The sequence below is a fragment of the Coregonus clupeaformis genome, chromosome 34 (assembly GCF_020615455.1).
Source record: "Coregonus clupeaformis isolate EN_2021a chromosome 34, ASM2061545v1, whole genome shotgun sequence".
NCBI lineage: Eukaryota > Metazoa > Chordata > Actinopteri > Salmoniformes > Salmonidae > Coregonus > Coregonus clupeaformis.
The window spans coordinates 16,389,961-16,411,730 of record NC_059225.1 but is presented as its reverse complement, the minus strand read 5'-3'; the positions used below and the strand labels follow the sequence as shown (position 1 = coordinate 16,411,730).

General features: G+C 41.1%; 2 protein-coding genes across 5 annotated transcripts in view; one reads left to right on the top strand and one right to left on the bottom strand.

Moving 5' to 3' along the window:
* The window catches only part of prkag2a (protein kinase, AMP-activated, gamma 2 non-catalytic subunit a), a 203,637-nt gene that overhangs the window by 37,598 nt on the left and 144,269 nt on the right, over positions 1-21,770 (bottom strand). For 3 of the 4 annotated variants that reach the window (XM_041861842.1, XM_041861844.2, XM_041861845.1), the window contains 2 exons: positions 19,009-19,060; positions 14,014-14,123 (listed from right to left, as the gene is read on the bottom strand). In XM_041861842.1, coding sequence (XP_041717776.1) covers positions 14,014-14,123; positions 19,009-19,060 — 162 coding nt within the window. Of the gene's footprint in view, positions 1-14,013; positions 14,124-19,008; positions 19,061-19,295; positions 19,735-21,770 lie in introns of those variants that run through there. The other variant, XM_041861846.2, reaches the window with a different exon arrangement.
* LOC121549887 (complement C1q-like protein 2) lies at positions 8,248-9,019 on the top strand. The gene has a single exon (XM_041861847.2). The coding sequence runs from the start codon at positions 8,334-8,336 to the stop codon at positions 8,904-8,906; it is 573 nt and encodes a 190-aa protein (XP_041717781.1). The 5' UTR covers positions 8,248-8,333; the 3' UTR covers positions 8,907-9,019.

Genomic DNA, 21,770 nt, shown 5'->3' with positions numbered 1-21,770 from the left:
AAGCAACCCCACACATGAATGGTCTCAGGATGCTTTACTGTTGGCTGGTAGCGCTCACCTTGTCTTCTCCGGACAAGCTTTTTTCCGGATGCCCCAAACAATCGGAAAGGGGATTCAGAGAAAATGACTTTACCCCAGTCCTTAGCAGTCCAATCCCTGTACCTTTTGCAGAATATCAGTCTGTCCCTGATGTTTTTCCTGGAGAGAAGTTGCTTCCTCGCTGCCCTTCTTGACACCAGGCCATCCTCCAAAAGTCTTCGCCTCACTGTGCGTGCAGATGCACTCACACCTGCCTGCTGCCATTCCTGAGCAAGCTCTGCACCGGTGGTGTCCCGATGCCGCAGCTGAATCAACTTTAGGAGACGGTCCTGGCGCTTGCTGGACTTTCTTGGACGCCCTGAAGCCTTCTTAACAACAATTGAACCTCTCTCCTTGATGTTCTTGATGATCCGATAAATGGTTGATTTAGGTGCAATCTTACTAGCAGCAATATCCTTGCCTGTGAAGCCCTTTTTGTGCAAAGCAATGATGACGGCACGTGTTTCCTTGCAGGTAACCATGGTTAACAGAGGAAGAACAATGATTTCAAGCACCACCCTCCTTTTAAAGCTTCCAGTCTGTTATTCTACCTCAATCAGCATGACAGAGTGATCTCCAGCCTTGTCCTCGTCAACACTCTCACCTGTGTTAATGAGAGAATCACTGACATGATGTCAGCTGGTCCTTTTGTGGCAGGGCTGAAATGCAGTGGAAATGTTTTTTTTGGTATTAAGTTCATTTTCATGGCAAAGAGGGACTTTGCAATTAATTGCAATTCATCTGATCACACTTCATAACATTCTGGAGCATATGCAAATTCCCATCATAAAAACTGAGGCAGCAGACTTTGTGAAAATTAATATTTGTGTCATTCTCAAAACTTCTGACTACGACTGTACATTTCATGGAACATCAAAGGGGCTAACAACCCTGTGAAACGTCAGAGGGTGCTGACACATTTAAAAGGTTTGAATGCACATTTTGTGTTTCTACAGGAGACTCACTTGAGGACATGTAAATACTTAAGGTTTTCTACACCTCTTGTTTTGGCTAGTGTTTATGCCCCCAATTGGGATGACAAGTTTAATTTCTACCTTTTTATCCGCTCGACCCAGTTTAGATTGCCATTCGCTGATTTTAGGGGATGATATCAACTGTACAATGTCCCCAGTTCTTGACAAGTCACCACAAAGAACTACTGGCCCATCTAAATGTGCCCTCCTTATTCAATCTTTTCTTCAGAAATATGCTGTGTGTGAGGCTTGGCGTTTCCTACACCCTACAGATACAGTATTCCTTTATCACTCTCGTTTCCTACACCCTACAGATACAGTATTCCTTTTTTTCTCATGTTCATCAAACATACTTCCACATTGATTTCTTATTTATTAACAAAAACTAACTTTAGCCTAACCTCCAGAGGTGTACTTATTTTTATATCTGACCATTCCCCATTAGTGCTTGAGCTTCCCCAGAAGCCTCCTATACATTACCAATGGTGTTTTGTCAAGTTAATTTCTCCTGAAATCACCTTGTTCCTAGGTAAAGTATGTCCTGCTGTTCCATATGGGAGTCCCTCAAAGCATTCCTACGTGGCCAAATTATTTCAGAGCCAACAAAAACAAAGCTCGCTCTGAGCGGCATCGAGACCTGAGCAAACCCATAGCTACATTAGATGAAAAGTATGCTACAGATCCTTCCTCTGATCTATATAAAAGAATGCCAGCTACTCCAATCTGAATTTGACAAGCTCTCTACCAGACAAGCTGAACAATTACGCTTACAAGCCTGAGTGTATGAGCAAGGCGACAAGGATAGTAAACTCCTTGCACATCAGATCCGTAAATCTGAGGCCACGCATTTAATCCCACAAATAAGGACCCTGCCTGGTGCTACCACGGTAACATAAAGAGATCAATTATCAATTCAATTTGTTTTACTCTGCACTATACACCTCTGAATCTCCTCACAATCCTTTGTTGATTGATTAGTTCTTTGATGTCTGAATATGCCTTCAATTGATACAGACTCATGACGGTTTAGAAGAAGAATTTAAAACCTGAGGAGATAGCAACTGCAGTGTCCGCAATGAAAAGCGGTAAATCACCGGGTCCGGATGGCTTTCCTAACAAATTTTCCAGTCTGCTTTGCCCATTCCTGTCTCAAATATTTGCAGAGCGCCTTGATACATCAAAGCTACCACCTAGTCTGTACCAGGCTTCAATTTAATTACTAATTAAGAAAAACAAAGACCCCTGGAATGTGGATCTTATTGCCCAATCTCGCTTTTAAATTGGGATTACAAGATCCTAGCCAAGCTCTTAACCACCCGTATGGAGGGCTCGCTGCACCAAGTAATACACTCTGACCGGACTGGCTTTATAAGAAATAGGCATTTGTTTTTCAATATCAGACGCCTTAAGAATGTACTATACTCCCCAGCATCGGGGGACCCGGAGGTGGTCTCGCTCGATGCGGAAAAAACTTTCATAGATTTGGCTTCGGGTCCCAAATTAACTGAGAGGAAAAATATTATTATTTCAATCCCATGGCTTCGGTACAGACTAACAACTTGTCCTGTGATTATTTTCCCTTACACCGTGGACCTAGACAGGGGTGTCCACTCTCCACCTTGTTGTTTGCTTTGGCAATTGAGCCACTCGCCGTCGCACTGCGCTCTAAAGATGCTATTCAAAGTATACTCTGAGCGGGGTTAAAGCAGAAAGTCTCGCTCTATATGCAGACAACCTCCTTTTATTAATCTCCAACCCAGATACCTCATTACCACATGTCTTATCTAATCTTAAGCAATTTGGAACAATCTCAGGGTACAAGCTGAATCTAGGCAAGCTTGAACTTTTTCCTGTAAATCAGGCTGCTTTAAAAGTGCTCTTTTACAAGCTTTCAGTTTAGGGTTGTCCGGGATCAATTCACCTACTTGGGAGTTAAAGTGACAAGGAAATATTCAAATTTGTTTAAGGCAGACATTGTTGCTTTAGCAGATTGTTTGAAACAGTCTTTTACTTTATGGAAGTCTACATCTTTCTCTTATTGGAAGGGTTAATGCCATTAAAATGAATGTGTTGCCCAAATTTTTATAGTTACTTCAATGTTGACCAATTTTTATTGCAAAAACCTTTTAAACACTAGAAGCACTAAAGCTGTCATTTTGACTGTGGCTGTTTTTTTGTGCCATTTTTTAAGTCATGCCCCCCTCCGTCCTTGACTTTTTCTAAATAAGTCTACATAACACACTATGTCAGAATCTTAATACCACAAACAGAACTGGAGTTATAACCAGTTTTAGGAGTGCATGTCATTTGTTTTTATGGTTTTGCCCCCATTGCCCCTCTTCCTCCCAACAGTAGGGCCAGCTCTGATCCTTCTTCAGACAGTTGAAAGTGCAGCGCCCAGCTGATAATCACCCCGATAATTGTCTCGAAACTTAAACTAATTTCCCACATAAGATTAAATAAAGTAAGTAAAGTATGATGGGGAGAAAGGGGGAGAATGGATGAGTTGATGAGCGAGGGGAAGCAAACGATGCATAATTATGTAATCACCAAATGTGTTTGAAGAACAAGGTGGGCCATTCTATTGTATTGATCCATTCTAATTATATAATCTTAAAATGGTATGTACCCTTTATCAGTCTACCTAATCAAAGCATTCTTATCAGTCTACTCCGGCCTACTTGGAGTAGGCTACACAGTGAGAGCGTGTGTAATTGTACATGCTGAACGGCTTTCAATATCTGGGAAAATGTCCACATCGGGCAGCAAATCAAAACGTATTGGTCGCATACACATATTTAGCAGATGTTATTAAGGGTGTAGCAAAATGCTTGTGTTCCTAGCTCCAACAGTGAAGTAACATCTAACAATTCACAACAATACACACAAATCTAAAGTAAAAAAATGGAATAAAGAAATATATAAGTATTAGGACGAGTATGTGTGTGTAATATATATATATACAGGTAAAAGTCAGTAAATTAGAATATTTTGAAAAACTTGATTTATTTCAGTAATTGCATTCAAAAGGTGTAACTTGTACATTATATTTATTCATTGCACACAGACTGATGCATTCAAATGTTTATTTCATTTAATTTTGATGATTTGAAGTGGCAACAAATGAAGATCCAAAATTCCGTGTGTCACAAAATTAGAATATTACTTAAGGCTAATACAAAAAAGGGATTTTTTAGAAATGTTGGCCAACTGAAAAGTATGAAAATGAAAAATATGAGCATGTACAATACTCAATACTTGGTTGGAGCTCCTTTTGCCTCAATTACTGCATTAATGCGGCGTGGCATGGAGTCGATGAGTTTCTGGCACTGCTCAGGTGTTATGAGAGCCCAGGTTGCTCTGATAGTGGCCTTCAACTCTTCTGCGTTGTTGGGTCTGGCATTCTGCATCTTCCTTTTTCACAATACCCCACAGATTTTCTATGGGGCTAAGGTCAGGGGAGTTGGCTGGCCAATTTAGAACAGAAATACCATGGTCCGTAAACCAGGCACGGGTAGATTTTGCGCTGTGTGCAGGCGCCAAGTCCTGTTGGAACCTGAAATCTCCATCTCCATAGAGCAGGTCAGCAGCAGGAAGCATGAAGTGCTCTAAAACTTGCTGGTAGACGGCTGCGTTGACCCTGGATCTCAGGAAACAGAGTGGACCGACACCAGCAGATGACATGGCACCCCAAACCATCACTGATGGTGGAAACTTTACACTAGACTTCAGGCAACGTGGATCCTGTGCCTCTCCTGTCTTCCTCCAGACTCTGGGACCTCGATTTCCAAAGGAAATGCAAAATTTGCTTTCGTCAGAAAACATGACTTTAGACCACTCAGCAGCAGTCCAGCTCTTTTTTTCCTTAGCCCAGGTGAGACGCTTTTCGCGCTGTTTCTTGGTCAACAGTGGCTTGACACGAGGTATGCGGCAGTTGAAACCCATGTCTTTCAAGCGTCTCTTGGTGGTGGATCTTGAAGCCCTGACTCCAGCAGCTGTCCACTCCTTGTGAATCTCCCCCACATTTTTGAATGGGTTTTTTTCACAATCTTGACTAGGGCGCGGTGATCCCTATCGCTTGTACACTTTTTCTGACCACAGTTTTTCCTTCCCTTTGCCTCTCTATTAATGTGTTTGGACACAGAGCTCTGAGAACAGCCAGCCTCTTCTGCAATAACCTTTTGTGTCTTTCCCTCCTTGTGCAATGTGTCGATGGTCGCCTTTTGGACAGCTGTCAAATCTGAAGTCTTCCCCCATGTTTGTGTAGGCTTCAGAACTGGACTGAGAGACCATTTAAAGCCCTTTGCAGGTGTTTTGAGTTAATCAGCTGATTAGTTTGTGGCACCAGGTGTCTTCAAAATGTAACCCTTACACAATATTCTAATTTTGTGACACACAGAATTTTGGATTTTCATTTGTTGCCACTTCAAATCATCAAAATTAAATGAAATAAACATTTGAATGCATCAGTCTGTGTGCAATGAATAAATATAATGTACAAGTTACACCTTTTGAATGCAATTACTGAAATAAATCAAGTTTTTCAAAATATTCTAATTTACTGACTTTTACCTGTATATATATATATATATATATATATAAAAATAATACAGTACCAGTCAAAAGTTTGGACACCTACTCATTCAAGGGTTTTTCTTTATTTTTGATATTTTCTACATTGTACAATAATAGTGACGATATCAAAACTATGAAATAATACATATGGAATCATGTGGTAACCAAAAAAGTGTTAAACAAATCAAAATATATTTTGTATTTGAGATTCTTCAAAGTAGCCAACCTTTGCCTTGACAGCTTTGTACACTCTTGGCATTCTCTCAACCAGCTTCACCTGGAATGCTTTTCCAACAGTTACCACATATGCGGAGCACTTGTTGGCTGCTTTTCCTTCACTCTGCCGTCCGACCCGTTTAAGCGGTAAAAGGTTAAGGGGAGGGACAACCTATTTTCCTATCAAAGTTTCCTCATCCACATGTTAAAGTGGACTATATATTAAGTAAAGTTATATAAAAAAAAAATAATATATATATATATATATATATATATACAGTGGGGAAAAAAAGTATTTAGTCAGCCACCCATTGTGCATGTTCTCCCACTTAAAAAGATGAGAGAGGCCTGTAATTTTCATCATAGGTACACGTCAAATATGACAGACAAAATTAGAAAAAAAATGCCAGAAAATCACATTGTAGGATTTTTAATGAATTTATTTGCAAATTATGGTGGAAAAAAAGTATTTGGTCAATAACAAAAGTTTCTCAATACTTTGTTATATACCCTTTGTTGGCAATGACACAGGTCAAACGTTTTCTGTAAGTCTTCACAAGGTTTTCACACACTGTTGCTGGTATTTTGGCCCATTCCTCCATGCAGATCTCCTCTAGAGCAGTGTCGCTGGGCAACACAGACTTTCAACTCCCCTCCAAAGATTTTCTATTGGGTTGAGATCTGGAGACTGGCTAGGCCACTCCAGGACCTTGAAATGCTTCTTACGAAGCCACTCCTTCGTTGCCCAGGCGGTGTGTTTGGGATCATTGTCATGCTGAAAGATCCAGCCACGTTTCATCTTCAATGCCCTTGCTGATGGAAGGAGGTTTTCACTCAAAATCTCACGATACATGGCCCCATTCATTCTTTCCTTTACACGGATCAGTCGTCCTGGTCCCTTTGCAGAAAAACAGCCCCAAAGCATGATGTTTCCACCCCCATGCTTCACAGTAGGTATGGTGTTCTTTGGATGCAACTCAGCATTCTCTGTCCTCCAAACACGACGAGTTGAGTTTTTACCAAAAAGTTATATTTTGGTTTCATCTGACCATATGACATTCTCCCAATCCTCTTCTGGATCATTCAAATGCACTCTAGCAAACTTCAGACGGGCCTGGACATGTACTGGCTTAAGCAGGGGGACACGTCTGGCACTACGTCTGGCGGCGTAGTGTGTTACTGATGGTAGGCTTTGTTACTTTGGTCCCAGCTCTCTGCAGGTCATTCACTAGGTCCCCCCCGTGTGGTTCTGGGATTTTTGCTCACCGTTCTTGTGATCATTTTGACCCCACAGGCTGAGATCTTGAGTGGAGCCCCAGATCAAGGGAGATTATCAGTGGTCTTGTATGTCTTCCATTTCCTAATAATTGCTCCCACAGTTGATTTCTTCAAACCAAGCTACTTACCTATTGCAGATTCAGTCTTCCCAGCCTGGTGCAGGTCTACAATTTTGTTTCTGGTGTCCTTTGACAGCTCTTTGGTCTTGGCCATAGTGGAGTTTGGAGTGTGACTGTTTGAGGTTGTGGACAGGTGTCTTTTATACTGATAACAAGTTCAAACAGGTGCCATTAATACAGGTAACGAGTGGAGGACAGAGGAGCCTCTTAAAGAAGAAGTTAGAGGTCTGTGAGAGCCAGAAATCTTGCTTGTTTGTAGGTGACCAAATACTTATTTTCCACCATAATTTGCAAATAAATTCATAAAAATCCTACAATGTGATTTTCTGGATTTTTTTTCCTCAACTTGTCTGTCATAGTTGACGTGTACCTATGATGAAAATTACAGGCCTCTCTCATCTTTTTAAGTGGGAGAACTTGCACAATTGGTGGCTGACTAAATACTTTTTTTCCCCACTGTATATATATATATATATATATCCTAATAAAGTCCTGCTGAAAAATAACAAAATGAATTCAAAGTTTCCATAGATAAGAAAAATAAACAATTGTGCAAATTCTGGAACTTGGACTGACCCCTTCTCTAACATGAATTAAAGTATATTCCAGTAAAGGGGAGGGACGACCTCGATCTTAGTTTCCTCATCCACATGTCAAGGACCCTCCCTCCCTATACAAGAGAAAAATCCCCCTCTGACTGCACATAGTTCCTGAAGACTACCTGCTGAAATATAAAGAGAAAAACGCAAGCTAAAAGCCTATGCAAAACTGACCGGTCTTGACAAGAAAAGGTTTTAAGGAATTACATTTACATTTTAGTCATTTAGCAGACGCTCTTATCCAGAGCGACTTACAGTTAGTGCATACATTATTTTTTATACCCCCCGTGGGAATCGAACCCACAACCCTGGCGTTGCAAACGCCATGCTCTACCAATTGAGCTACATCCCTGCCGGCCATTCCCTCCCCTACCCTGGACAAAGGGAGTTGTTGTCCTACTAATGCTGTCTCTGTGCCTCACACTGTCTGGGGCACAAGGTGAGGGGACCAGTTTATCTGACTGTCAGCTTGACACCTGCTCTTTATCAGAGAGATGGCTGTGCTGAAGGAGAAACTGGAAACCATGGACCAGAAACTAGGAGCTGTGGCGACCAGGCTACAAGTCAGCGAGAGCCAGGTGGACGAACTGAAGCGTGCGAACAAAGCTCAAGAAGAACAACTGAAGATATTAAAGAAGGACATAGCCGCTGGTCAGCCAAAGGTGGCCTTCTCCGCAGCTCTAAGAACGTCTGGTTCTGGTTTCATCGGACCCTTCACCACTGACACACCCTTGCAGTACAAAAGAGTATTCTCCAACTTCGGCAGTGGATACAACCCTGCTACAGGTGTCTTCACAGCCATGGTCAGAGGAGTGTACTATTTCCGCTACACCATGTTCTACATTGGAAGCCCCAACGCTGTTGTGGCTTTGTTTAAGAACAGTGAGAAGCTCGTGTCCACATGGAACGTCAATTCAGGAAGTCAAGAAGATTCCTCCAGCAACGCTGCCATAGTGCAGCTGGAGGTGGGATACAATGTCTATGCCCAGCTCTCCGCTAACAGGAGAGTCTACGAAGATGCTGGAAACTACAACACCTTCAGTGGGTTTCTACTCTTCACCAACTAATATTAAATAACAGGTTTACAGTTCATTTGGCTGTAAACAACAGAAGGGTTTTCAGAAATTATATCACAACTGTATGAAAGTAAAATGAAATAAAAAAAGTTTACAAAAATAAAGTCTAGTTGCGCTCTTTCATTGAACTGTGATGTTGACACTGGGCTGGGTGTATTAGACAAACATATTTATTGCATCATTGTGACTGGTGCACTGATCAAAGGTCATGGTCTACTGTAGTAGTTGTGGTTTGGTTTAACCCTTTACACTCGTACCCGTATAAGGGTTGAAAATGGCAGATTTGAGCACTGATAAATGCCTAAATTGGAACGCAGTGGCTGTACAGTAACATGCTACACATGATGTCAGAGCTCAGGCTCTCCGCTTCGCAGCTCTGTATGGGTTTTGACTGACAGACATTCTGAAATTGAACACCGCACGTGACAAGAAGTTGCCCCCATCCCTCCCGCTAAGTGAGCAACTTTTCCAACTTTTTTGTTTTCTGAGTGAGGGAAATGTTGTAAATTATGAGGATAATAATAAATACTGCTTTGATGTCATACAAGCCACATTTCCATATCATAAAACTCATGTCATACACAGTGTCAACGTTTATGATCACCATGTTTGATGTACAGTTACAAGATGACAAAGTGTCATACCCTGGGATGTTCTGAACAGAATGAGCCGTTTGTCTATTGTGAAGAACATTTGCCACAGAACACGCACCTGAATGCACGACAGTCATTCCTACAATCCGGTGCCTTTTGGAGCTTTACATTTGTTTTAATATTCTATCAGAAAAATGACGTTTGACTTTCAGAAAAACATTAGTCAAGCTCAGGGAGTGAATTGTTTGGTGCATAATCCTAAAAGGGTGGATATTTGAAGCCTAAAACTAGCCATAGCTCTGTGAGTGAGAATGATTGACCTATTAAGATTTTGAAATTTAGTTAATTTTCTCTAATTTAGGGTAACAGGGTAGACATTTATGAGTGGGACATACAGACTAACATGGAAAAATAGATAAAATAGTGTTTATATTTATTTAGCGTTGCACCATTTTTTTCCCACCGAAAAAATTATGACACTTCCTACAATGACACCACATTCAGGGTGGAAAGTGATATCAGGGACACAGAAAATCGTATATAAAATAATAAATACAAGAATCATGAACAAAAAAACATTAGGAGGAGAGAGAATTTAACTAAGACACTACAATAATAAAAAATATTTTTTAATAGACGACAAACAATTAATTTTCTCCTTTCCCCCTTCTGATAACCAGGTGGCGAATCGCATCTCTGCATGTCTGGCAGACATATCAGTGTGGATGTCGGATCACCACCTCAAGCTGAACCTTGGCAAGACGGAGCTGATCTTCCTCAAGGGGAAGGACTGCCCGCTCCATGATCTCGCCATCATGGTTGACAACTCCATTGTGTCCTCCTCCCAGAGTGCAAAGAACCTTGGCGTGACCCTGGAAAACACCCTGTAGTTCTCCGCTAACATCAAAGCGGTGTCCCAATCCTGCAGGTTCATGCTCTACAACATTCGCAGAATACGACCCTACCTTACACAGAAAGCGGCACAGGTCCTAATCCAGGCACTTGTCATCTCCCGCCTGGATTACTGCAACTCGCTGTTGGCTGGGCTCCCTGCCTGTGCCATTAAACCCCTACAACTTATCCAGAACGCTGCAGCCCGTCTGGTGTTCAACCTTCCCAAGTTCTCTCATGTCACCCCGCTCCTCCGCACACTCCACTGGCTTCCAGTTGAGGCTCGCATCTACTACAAGACCATGGTGCTTGCCTACGGAGCTGTGAGGGGAACGGCACCTCCTTACCTTCAGGCTCTGATCAAACCCTACACCCAAACGAGGGCACTACGTTCATCCACCACAACGAGGGCACTACGTTCATCAATGGTGGAACAAGCTCCCCCACGACAGCGGAGTCACTGACCACCTTCCTGAGACACTTGAAACCCTACCTCTTGAAGGAATACCTGAAATAGTATAAAAGTAATCCTTCTACCCCTCCATAAAAAAAAGTGGTTGTCCCACTGGCTATCATAAATTGAATGCACCAATTTGTAAGTCGCTCTGGATAAGAGCGTCTGCTAAATGACGTAAATGTAAAAGTAATATATTTAAGGTAAAGGGCACCTGCCCTTGTGTTTAAAGCAGTTTGGAATCCACATTTTACACTAAATAAGAAGTAATATTTCCTGGGGATAGAGGTATATTCCCGGGTCCAAAAAGTTGGACCCATTCCGATATGGACCTGGGGCTTTCCAACCCGGACCCGATATGCATACATTAATTTTTTTAATATAGAGACCTGTTCCGATCGTACCCGAGAACAACTAGACCCGTTCTGTACAGACCTGGTCCGATCCAGACCCGGTCCGATCCGAGTAAGGGAAGCAGCAGAAAAGTCTTTTTTTAAGCTACTTTATTAACCGGAGCTGATAATGCGCGAGAGGATCCGCTCTAACAGGCGGCGGAGGGGCCGTACTGTGAGCGAGTCACACAGGGAGCAGGGCGAGACAGCAACCAACCAAACATACTTGCAATATAGTAGACTAATAGCTGCCATAGCTAGGTTATTTATCATCAGTGGTGGAAAAATATTCCAGTCTGTGCTAGCAAAACAGTCCTGTAGCTTAGCATCTGCTTCATCTGCCCACTTTTTTATTGACCGAGTCACTGGTGCTTCCTGCTTTAGTTTTTGCTTGTAAGCAGGAGGATATAATTATGGTCAGATTTGCCAAATGGAGGGTGAGCTTTGTACGCATCTCTGTGTGTTGTGTAAAGGTGGTGTAGAGTTTTTTTCACTCTGGTTGCACATTTAACATGCTGGTAGAAATGAGGTAGAACGGATTGAAGTTTCCCTGCATTAAAGTCCCCGGCCACTAGGAGTGCTGCCTCTGGATAAGCGTTTTCCTGTTTGCTTATGGCCATATACAGTTCATTGTTAGCGGTCTTAGTGCCAGCATCGGTTTGTGGCGGTAAATAGACAGCTACAAAGAATATAGATAAACTCTCTTGGTAGATAGTGTGGTCTACAGCTTATCGTGAGATACTCTACCTCAGGCGATCAAAACCTTGAGACTTTCTTAGATATCGTGCACCAGCTTTTGTTTACAAATATACATAGACCGCCACCCCTTGTCTAACCAGAGGCTGCTGTTCTATCCTGCTGAAATGCATTCCAGGTTACTACTTCATGAAGCTGGTTGAGAGAATGCCAAGAAAGTGCGAAGTTGTCATCAAAGCAAAGGGTGGCTACTTTGAAGAATCTCAAATATAAAATATATTTTGATTTGTTTAACACTTTTTCTTTGGTTACTACATGATTCCATATGTGTTATTTCATAGTTTTGATGTCTTCACTATTATTCTACAATGTAGAAAATAGTAAAATTAACTTAAAACCCTGGAATGAGTAGGTGTGTCCAAACTTTTGACTGGTACTGTATATAGATCCATTATATTTTCTACATACATTTATATCTGGTTTTAGACTTTTAAGTTGACATTTAAAAGTTATACCATCCGAACATTATTTTTTAAAAGTTTTAATTTAAAATAATGTATTTTCTGGAGTGACAGCAACGATTTAGCTTGGCGCGCCGTAAATTAATATAGGGGAAACACTGCAAATGATGCCCACCTGACACAGATTGCGATTTATAAAATGGGCCATTTTTGGATTGCGTAAACAACAACAGTAATTGTGTGATGGCGGGGATGCAGGGTTGTGCTCTATTTCCTCAACAGCACAGCTAGGAGAGCTAAAAACAAGGCACCTTATAGTTGAAGAATTGAAATTACTTCGGAACTGTACACACTTTGGAGAGGTGTGTGGCCACTTGGAAACACCAGTTAGACCTCTCACTCAAACCCTTGTCATTTTTTTGTCTTATGTTGCACCTACCCCACATCTTCCAGGAATATTCTTATCACGTCACTGAATGTTTCCAGAGAATTTACAGATTTCGTTAATCAACAAATGCAGTGAAAAATCACCAGTGTAATGTTTGGATTCAGTCTTGTGTCAGATGAACTGTTGTGTCCTCAACTTTGGTCTAATAATTTTCCCATAACCTCTACATCTGCATTGCTTGCTGTTTGGGGTTTTAGGCTGGGTTTTTGTATAGCACTTTGTGATATCTGCTGATGAAAAGAGGGCTTTATAAATACATTTGATTGATTTCAATTGCTGCCATGCATATGCTTTTCATATTTCTTCTGTAAGAAACATTTCAATTTAACCCTAACCATATAGGCCAATTCCCACGAGTGTAAAGGGTTAAAAAAGAACTGTTTCAAGCTATTTGACTGAGGTGTTGTTAATTCTTCGGTATTGTTGTGACTGCTGGACTGCAGCTGTATTATTAAAGACTTCTAACTGCTCCTTGTTTTCACTGGTTGTAGTTGGGTGTTGATTTTTTGTATGTTTATTTGGTGTAGACTGAAGTGTTGCGTGTCCCTAACCATGGCGGGTTGAGACCCCTGAGAGACATGGTGGATCAGAGATAACACTCTTCCCCGGATAAAAATTGAGCTTTTTAATTGCAAAGGCCTATCGAGTCACAAGGTCAAACAAAAGCATTTTTTTGTGAAGACAGGACAGTGGGAGGGATTACAATTGGTTTTAAAGTGTGACAAGCTTCAAGAGAGAGGAACTGAAACAGAGACTTTTAAAGAGCGGATATCATAATAGTCTATTCTGGCTATAGTAGTAAGTCTCCAGCTCATGTTTTAATATACAAAAATAAATAATAATAATAATAAAAGACAACGTATCCAGCTCATGTTTGTGCAGCAGTTAAAAACTGCATAGAGACATTTGTACAACTTTCCAAACCAAGGCCATAACATAATTTAGATCAATTAGTAACCAGAGACATAGTATCATGGTTAAAGCCATGACACAATTGCGTTTGAAGTTACTGCAGTCGATAAAACAACGGACACATACGTTTCCTATTGACCACTTGTGTAGATGGAACATTATGTTAGTGGGGACTACAGCACAACGTTGTGTGACTTCTTGTGTCAGACGTCTTTATACAGTAGGAGATGTTCAATAGACGGAACACTTACTTGCAGAGTAGTGTCAAAAACCACGAGCTTGGAGCTGGTAGGAACAATGTCATAGCACTTGTGCGACTTCATAAAGCGCATGTAGATATCACTTTCGGATTCTTCAACAGCTGAAAGTAAAGCACATATTATATTATCGTACTGGAAAACATTCATGAAGTATCCAAAACAGGAATAGTCATACAACAATGGGAATCCTTATGCCCTGTGCTTTGACCAGTAATGAGAAGGTCAAAGGGATTGCCCTATGCACGTCTCAGTGCCATATTCTCTTTGAGGAAGACATAGTATTCTGAACAAAACACAAGACGTAAAGTGTTGGTCCCATGTTTCATGAGCTGAAATAAGACCCCAGAAATGTCCCATAGGCACAGAAAGTTAATTTCTCTCAAATTTTGTGCACACATTTGTTTATTTTATTTATTTTTAATTTCACCTTTATTTAACCAGGTAAGCCAGTTGAGAACAAGTTCTCATTTACAACTGCGACCTGGCCAAGATAAAGCAAAGCAGAGTGATAAAAACAACAACGCAGAGTTACATATGGAATAAACAAAACGTACAGTCTATCACACAATATAAAAAATATATATACAGTGTGTGCAAATGTAGTAAGTTATGGAGATAAGGCAATAAATAGGCCATAGTGCAAAATAATGACAATTTAGTATTAACACTGGAGTGATAGATGTGCAGAAGATGATGTGCAAATAGAGATACTGGGGTGCAAATGAGCAAAATAAATAACAATGTAAATAACAATATGGGGATGAGGTAGTTGGGTGGGCTAATTAAAGATGGGCTGTGTACAGGTTCAGTGATCGGTAAAGCTGCTGACAACTGATGCTTAAATTTAGTGAGGGAGATAAGCATCAGAGATTTTTTCAGTTTGTTCCCTTTCAGTAAGCATCTCTCCTTTGCCAAGATAATCCATCCACCTGACAGGTGTGGCATATCAAGAAGTTGATTAAACAGCATGATCATTACACAGGTGCTGGGGACAATAAAAGGCCACTCTAAAATGTGCAGTTGTGTCACAACGCCACAGATGTCTCATGTTCTGAGAGTGTGAAATTGGCATGCTGACTGTCCACCAGGGCTGTTGCCAGAGAATTTAATATTAATCTCTACCATAAGCCGCCTCCAACGCCGTTTTCGAAAATTTGGCAGTACGTCCAACCGGCCTCACAACCGCAGACCACGTGTAACCACGCCAGCCCATGACGTCGATATCCGGCTTCTTCACCTGCAGGATCGTCTGAGACCAGCCACCCAGACAGCTGATGAAACTGAGGAGTATTTCTGTCTGGGGGAAGAACTAATTCTGATTGGCTGGGCCTTGCTCCCCAGTGGGTGGGCAATGTCTCCCAAGTGGGTGGGCAATGTCTCCCACCCATTGCTGCGCCCCTGCCCTGTCATGTGAAATCCATAGATTAGGGCCTAATGAATTTATTTCAAATGACTAATTTCCTTATATGAACTGTAACTCAGCAAAATCTTTGAAATTGTTGTTATATTTTTGTTCAGTATACATGGGGAAAAAGTAGTCCCGGGCATTTTCATATAGCTACAAAATATGATCTCTCAAAACCACCACATCATTGTGTGAGATATCCTTGGTGTCGGATATCACCTTTCTCCTCAAAGGACTTGAATTTAAAAGGTATATTCAATGAACTAAGAAAGCGGAAGTGTCTCAATCGCTGACTATTCAAACTCATAATCTCCATGCTAATTCTCACCGTACCAATACGGATACACTAAACAGCCTTTTGTTAAGCTCTCAAAACAGAGCAGTTGTTTGTTCTGTGGTTGGAAGGAGCAACCATGCTCCCCACACCAAAATATATCCTTAAGTAGTCTAGACTATTTGGCCTACATCGTCTGGACGTTGCCAGACATTCTGGCTGTGATTTGTACCGATGCTGCCATCTTAGTACTGTGCGGTCTGTACACCTGTGTCTGGTTGCAGCTCTCAGTCTGTGTCGCTGCATCAGGTCAATGCGTAACACTGACAGCTCCCCTCCCATGGCTTTAGCCCCGTCAGTTCCGATGACGGGTGAGAGGGCTGTGTCGACACCTCAGTCGATGGTCACAGCCCAGGTACATACATATCATAACCTGGGTATCCGAGCCTGATGCCGCATGTAGCATTGCTAAACAGCAAATGCTTAAAAAGGGACGTAAATCAACTTTGTCGATGGACATTGTGACACTTGAAATTAATCAAATTGCATAATAATAATAAATAAAATAAATAAATAAATACATAATATCTTCCATCTGCTTTGTCCTAGATGTTCTGACCCAACTATCCTATAATAACTATTTTAGACTTTGATTCCTTGCTATGCAGAGCAGCAGCAGAGTGCCTTACAAACCTGAGTGGAATGAGATGTACACAACCCTACTGCAGCCAGAATGGTCCTTCAATAAAGCAGATGTGTATTCTGTTATCAACACAAATACGTCTGCCTTATCTATAAAACCTTAAAACCTAAACAGTAGGTAAGGGTATCAGAGATTTTAATAGAGTGCGCAATAGACATACCAACTTCCCTTACCAAGCCCTTAACAACATGGCTGTGGCTGCTGCCCAAAGCCATTGCCTCACGATCACACCCCGAATAAGCGGCCCAAACAATCTCCCATTAAAACTACTCTGAGCGTCTGAGTATTTCGATTTACCACTGAGCACAGGCATGGCACTCTGGCCATCAGCCATGTTGTTTTTTCTGAGAATTGAATTACTGTAGAATGGTCCTTTAGAAGAGCCTTGATGATTTATATTTTACCAACATGGGAAAGGAGGTAGCAGTAGTCTGTCTGCCTATTATCACACATAGCCTATTGGATGAGCATTGGCTAATATTTGTGGGTTAATTTATAAAACAACATGGCGAGGAAAAATGCATACAGTATGAATAGGATTAAGCGACATGTCTGATGTTGATCCATTTATGGAGTCATATCTAGGTTATTTCCATTAGAACGGTATAGTAAGAACTTGGGAGTGAGAATGAGTTTGGCACTCATTAAAGGCAGCATCCATGTTTATTTTGCAAAAGTCACTGTAAAAGATGAAAACATTCTGCCCACACATCTACAGAAATGTGATAAAATGTGCCATTGTTCTCATCTTTTTGATGTACGTATTCTTTTCAGAAATGGCGCACGCAGATGTTTAGTGTGAAATGTAGTTCTACCAATCCAAAAGGTAATCAACCACTAGACAGCACCTCTATGAACGGGCCCAGCAAGTGTAGTTTATATCCAATCATATCCTCTATGGCAACCTGTCAACTCCACCCCCAACACACAATGATTTTTTAAGTAGGGAAGAATAGTTCAGAACTGTTGTATAGAACGGGCATGACTCGCCATCCAGTGGACTTATGTGGTAATACCATCTGTCTATGCTGCAGCACCGTATCTGGGACAGCTGCCAAGCTGGAACATCACATTGTGGCTGGAGAGAGGCAGCCAACAGATTAGCAGGGATGAAGGCGAACTAGTCCCCACCCAACATGGACGGAATCCCCTTCATAATCACAATAACGTCCCTCCCCATCCACTAAAGCTTCTATACATGGATATAATGACGGGCTACATAGCTGGTATATAGCTCGGTTCCACGTTTGATATATTCACAATGCAGTACATGTAACCTATGCATGCACAAAAAATAGGTTAACATTATATGGTTTTAATATTAGGCTACACCACTAGAATAAAGAGAATATGATCCATGGGCTGGACGAAAATGTATTGACCACTAAATGCGTAGATGACATATGACTTAAAGGCATCATGTCGGTGAGATAGGCTCATTTTAAAGCGATAGCCCAATTGACCATGAGAAGATTCAATCATTAAATGGGCTAAACTTGCCTTGGTGAACTCTAGGTTAGGGCTAATTACATAGAAGTCATAAAATCTACACTGAACAAAAATATAAACGCAACATATAACAATTTCAAATATTTTACTGAGTTACAGTTCATTAAAAGGAAATCAGTCATTTGAAATAAATAAATTAGGCCCTAATCTATGGATTTCACATGACTGGGAATACAGATATGCATCTGTTGGTCACAGATACCTGCGGAATGTTGTCCCACTCCTCTCCTATGGCTGTGCCAAGTTGCTGGATATTGGCGGGAACTGAAACACGCTGTCGTACACTTTGATCCAGAGCATCCCAAACATGCTCAATGGGTGACATGTCTGAGTATGCAGACAATGGAAACAAAAGGGACATTTTCAGCTTCCAGGAATTATGTACAGATCCTTGCGACATGCATTATTATGCTGAAACATGAGTTGATAGTGGCAGATGAATGGCACGACAATGGGCCTCAGGATCTCGTCACAGTATCTCTGTGCATTCAAACTGCCATTGATAAAAGGTAATCATGTTTGTTGTCAGTAGCTTATGCTTGCCCATACCATAACCCCACCATGGGGCACTCTGTTCACAACGTTGACATCAGCAAACCTCTCCCACACGACGCCATACACGTGGTCTGCGGTTATGAGGCCGGTTGAGAGTACTGCCAAATTCTCTAAAACAACATTATGGCTTATGATAAAGAAATGAATGCTCCCTCAAAACTTGAGACATCTGTGGCATTGTGTTGTGTGACAAAACTGCACATTTTAGAGTTGCCTTTCATTGTCCCCTGTGTAATGATCATGCGGTTTAATTAGCTTCTTGATATGGATTACCTTGGAGAGGAATGCTCACTAAAAGGTTTGTAAACACATTTGTTTACAATATTTGCGAGAAATACGCTTTTTGTGCATATGGAAGATTTCTGAGATTGTTTATTTCAGCTCATGGAACATGGGCTCAACACTTTACATGTTGCGTTTATATATTTGTTCAGTATATCATAGATAATTCCGAGAAATAGTTGGCGGATGCATTACCTTGTCAGCTGGCAAAAGGTTATGAATGTATTTGCACGTCTAAGAGCTTGCAAAGAGGCTTACCTTCATCTTCTAGATCAAGTTTATCCAGCATGCCTTCAGCTAAACCCTCGACCTGTGGACGAGAAGGAAAGGATAGTGAATTGAACGACTGACTCCTTCTTCCGCTACCTCTCCTCTTTCACTCCACAAACGGCACAGGTAACGCGGGCAGGAAGGCAGCAGAGACCGAGGCGCAGTCGGTTATTGCCAGTTTGACTGTTCAGCTTGAAATACCAGGTCGTATAAAAAAAGTAACCGTTTCTAACTACTAGTGGATACAATGTAATAGAAAACGTAGCTGCTCCTACAATGAAGCCTTCCCACGTTGAAACTAGACTTCCAAACTGCTACTGATTTGACAGTCGCCGGGTTTGAGAAACTTGTGCAGTGCTACTTAAACAAGAAACACAGTCCAAACGTTTCGCGCATAAAAGCGTGTCTTTCCTTTCTTGCTCGGTGTTGGTAAAAAGATGAGCGTTCTCAGGTAGCCTATATCCAGTACTTTCGTGCTGACCCGAGACTGCCGACGCTTGAGACGTTAAATATGATAAGGAAATACTAATCCCCTTTTCAGGTAAAAGTGGAACATTCCAATTTGCTGCAATTGCAGTGGACTACAGGTTTGTGCCCTTTGGTTTGCTCTCATAGTGTGCTCGCCTGCAATATTTCAGAGAACTTTAAATTAATGGATGGTCTAAAAGAGCTCCACATTTTGTGTTTGGGGGATGAAAGCTATTGTAAAGCTCTGTAAACTGCGTCACGCCGGTACTCCAAAAAACCTCTGAGCGTATCCATCGAATCGAAACTGCCTACTTGGAGTGGCAGGCTACAAAATAATTATAAATATGTTTCCGGAGATTATCAGTTTAACAACGAAATACTCTGCATTTTAGTGATGCATAGGCTACACTATAAAGTGCATCGATTTAAATACACTGAAGGATCATTGGATGGTTATTCTTGTCATGTGCGGAACACTTATTTTATTTTGCCCCTGCAATTGGTTCACAACCAGTCATTGTATTACCCATAATATTTCATTATTTTTTAAAGAAATTTCCTGCCACCAGATGATTATAATGATGATGACTAGGCTGTATATGGGTCCATGTGATGAATCCAAAGCAACTGTGATCCACAATTAGGACACTCAATTGTACTAGTTTACATAGCATGCCCATATGTCCACAGAAATACCACCATAGTGCTTCGTAATGTGTAGCCTAGCCTTAAAAAAAGGTTTTTAAAAAAGGTTTTAAAAAGTTGGAAAACTGTGGATACTAAATGGATGAATTTGGAGTGTTGAGTACTGCCAACCAGGGCTAGATAACCATCAGTTACTGTACAGACATTCAAAACTCTTTGCATATGCTAAAAGCTTTAGCTTTGCTGTTTGCATACCACCATGTGTTCTTAGGTCTATACGTGATCAAATGCAGAAGCTGGAAGAGCCACACCTCTTTAATGTCTTGTAAGGTTTACACAGAGGGCAAGGTAGGGATTTGTGTCTGCAAGTGAACACGCCATGCTGTACTCATACAGGCAGTAGATCCTTTGTGAAACCCCTGTTAAAACAACACAGGAATACACATTCTCATTGCTCTCACTTCAAGCATACCCAACAGAGGGCATTGTGGGAAGTACAATCTTATGGCTTCACTGATCTCCAAATGGGAACAAACTTTTTCAAACACAATCTGAGCTCGTTGCACACCGTTCATGTTAGATGGACAAAAAATATTTAAACATTTTACAGAGTGCTCCAAAACGATTTATCCAATGAACATGAACAGCCCTTGGTCTGCAGCTATCATAGGAAACTGAAAAACGCTAGGAGAGAATGGATGTATGCAGTGGTGACCTGTCATTTTGAGACCCACATTTTTACCCTCAAAAATATATACACATTTATCTTCATTTTTTGGGGTTGCCTGTTTTCTATGTTATTTTGGCATTAATACATGTCACATATCAGTTTGCAAATAATGTAAAAAATAAAAATCATTGAGTTAATAAAGCCTCCATACAAACATGGTCTCTTTTCTGCTTTCTTGAGTTAGGCAGCTCCAAAATGCAGTTGTTTCAAGTCAAATCAAATGTATTGTTCACATATACATGGTTAGCAGATGTTATTGCGAGTGTAGCGAAATGCTTGTGACTTGTTTCAGCTTAGCTCAGTGCTTTCTGAGCGTAGGGGCTGGTAATGTTCTCTAGTTGCGCCGTGATTGGCTCAGTGTTCTGTCACTCATGGGGACACTAGTCACTGCCAAATCTAAGGGTAGAGCCCGAAAATTCAAGCCCCTTGGGTGCTGCCATAGAGTTACATTAGAAGTGCCCATCCAAGAAGGCTCAAGGTCATTGGCCACAGATAAAATGACGTCAAATCACGTTATATCTACCATAGCTTTGATTGGACTGATCATGTCAACATCATACTTTCAAAATCCTAGCTAGCAGTCATCATGAATCAAGTCCACAATCTCCTGGCAAATTATTTTTAATCCTTGTCATATGAAGAGAAATTATGAAGATACATTTGAGATAAAATGTATCGGTGCTCATCGGCCATAAACATTACTCAACAAGTTGGAAATCGCAAATTCAACAATGAGTGGTTTGGAAGGAATCAGTGGCTAACTGCAAGCATTGCAAAGCAATCACTAGCCTGCTATTCAGTGGAGTGGGTGTGTGGTCCAAATTCTCGGTTTAAGGTTCTCTTTTCCAAGCTTAAAATGATAAACATTCAATATTGACCATGCTGTCAATCCAGTATGATTTCTGCC

Bases quoted from the DNA above. Each gene is read 5' to 3' on its own strand.
- LOC121549887 (XM_041861847.2), top strand. From the start codon at position 8,334: ATGGCTGTGCTGAAGGAGAAACTGGAAACCATGGACCAGAAACTAGGA.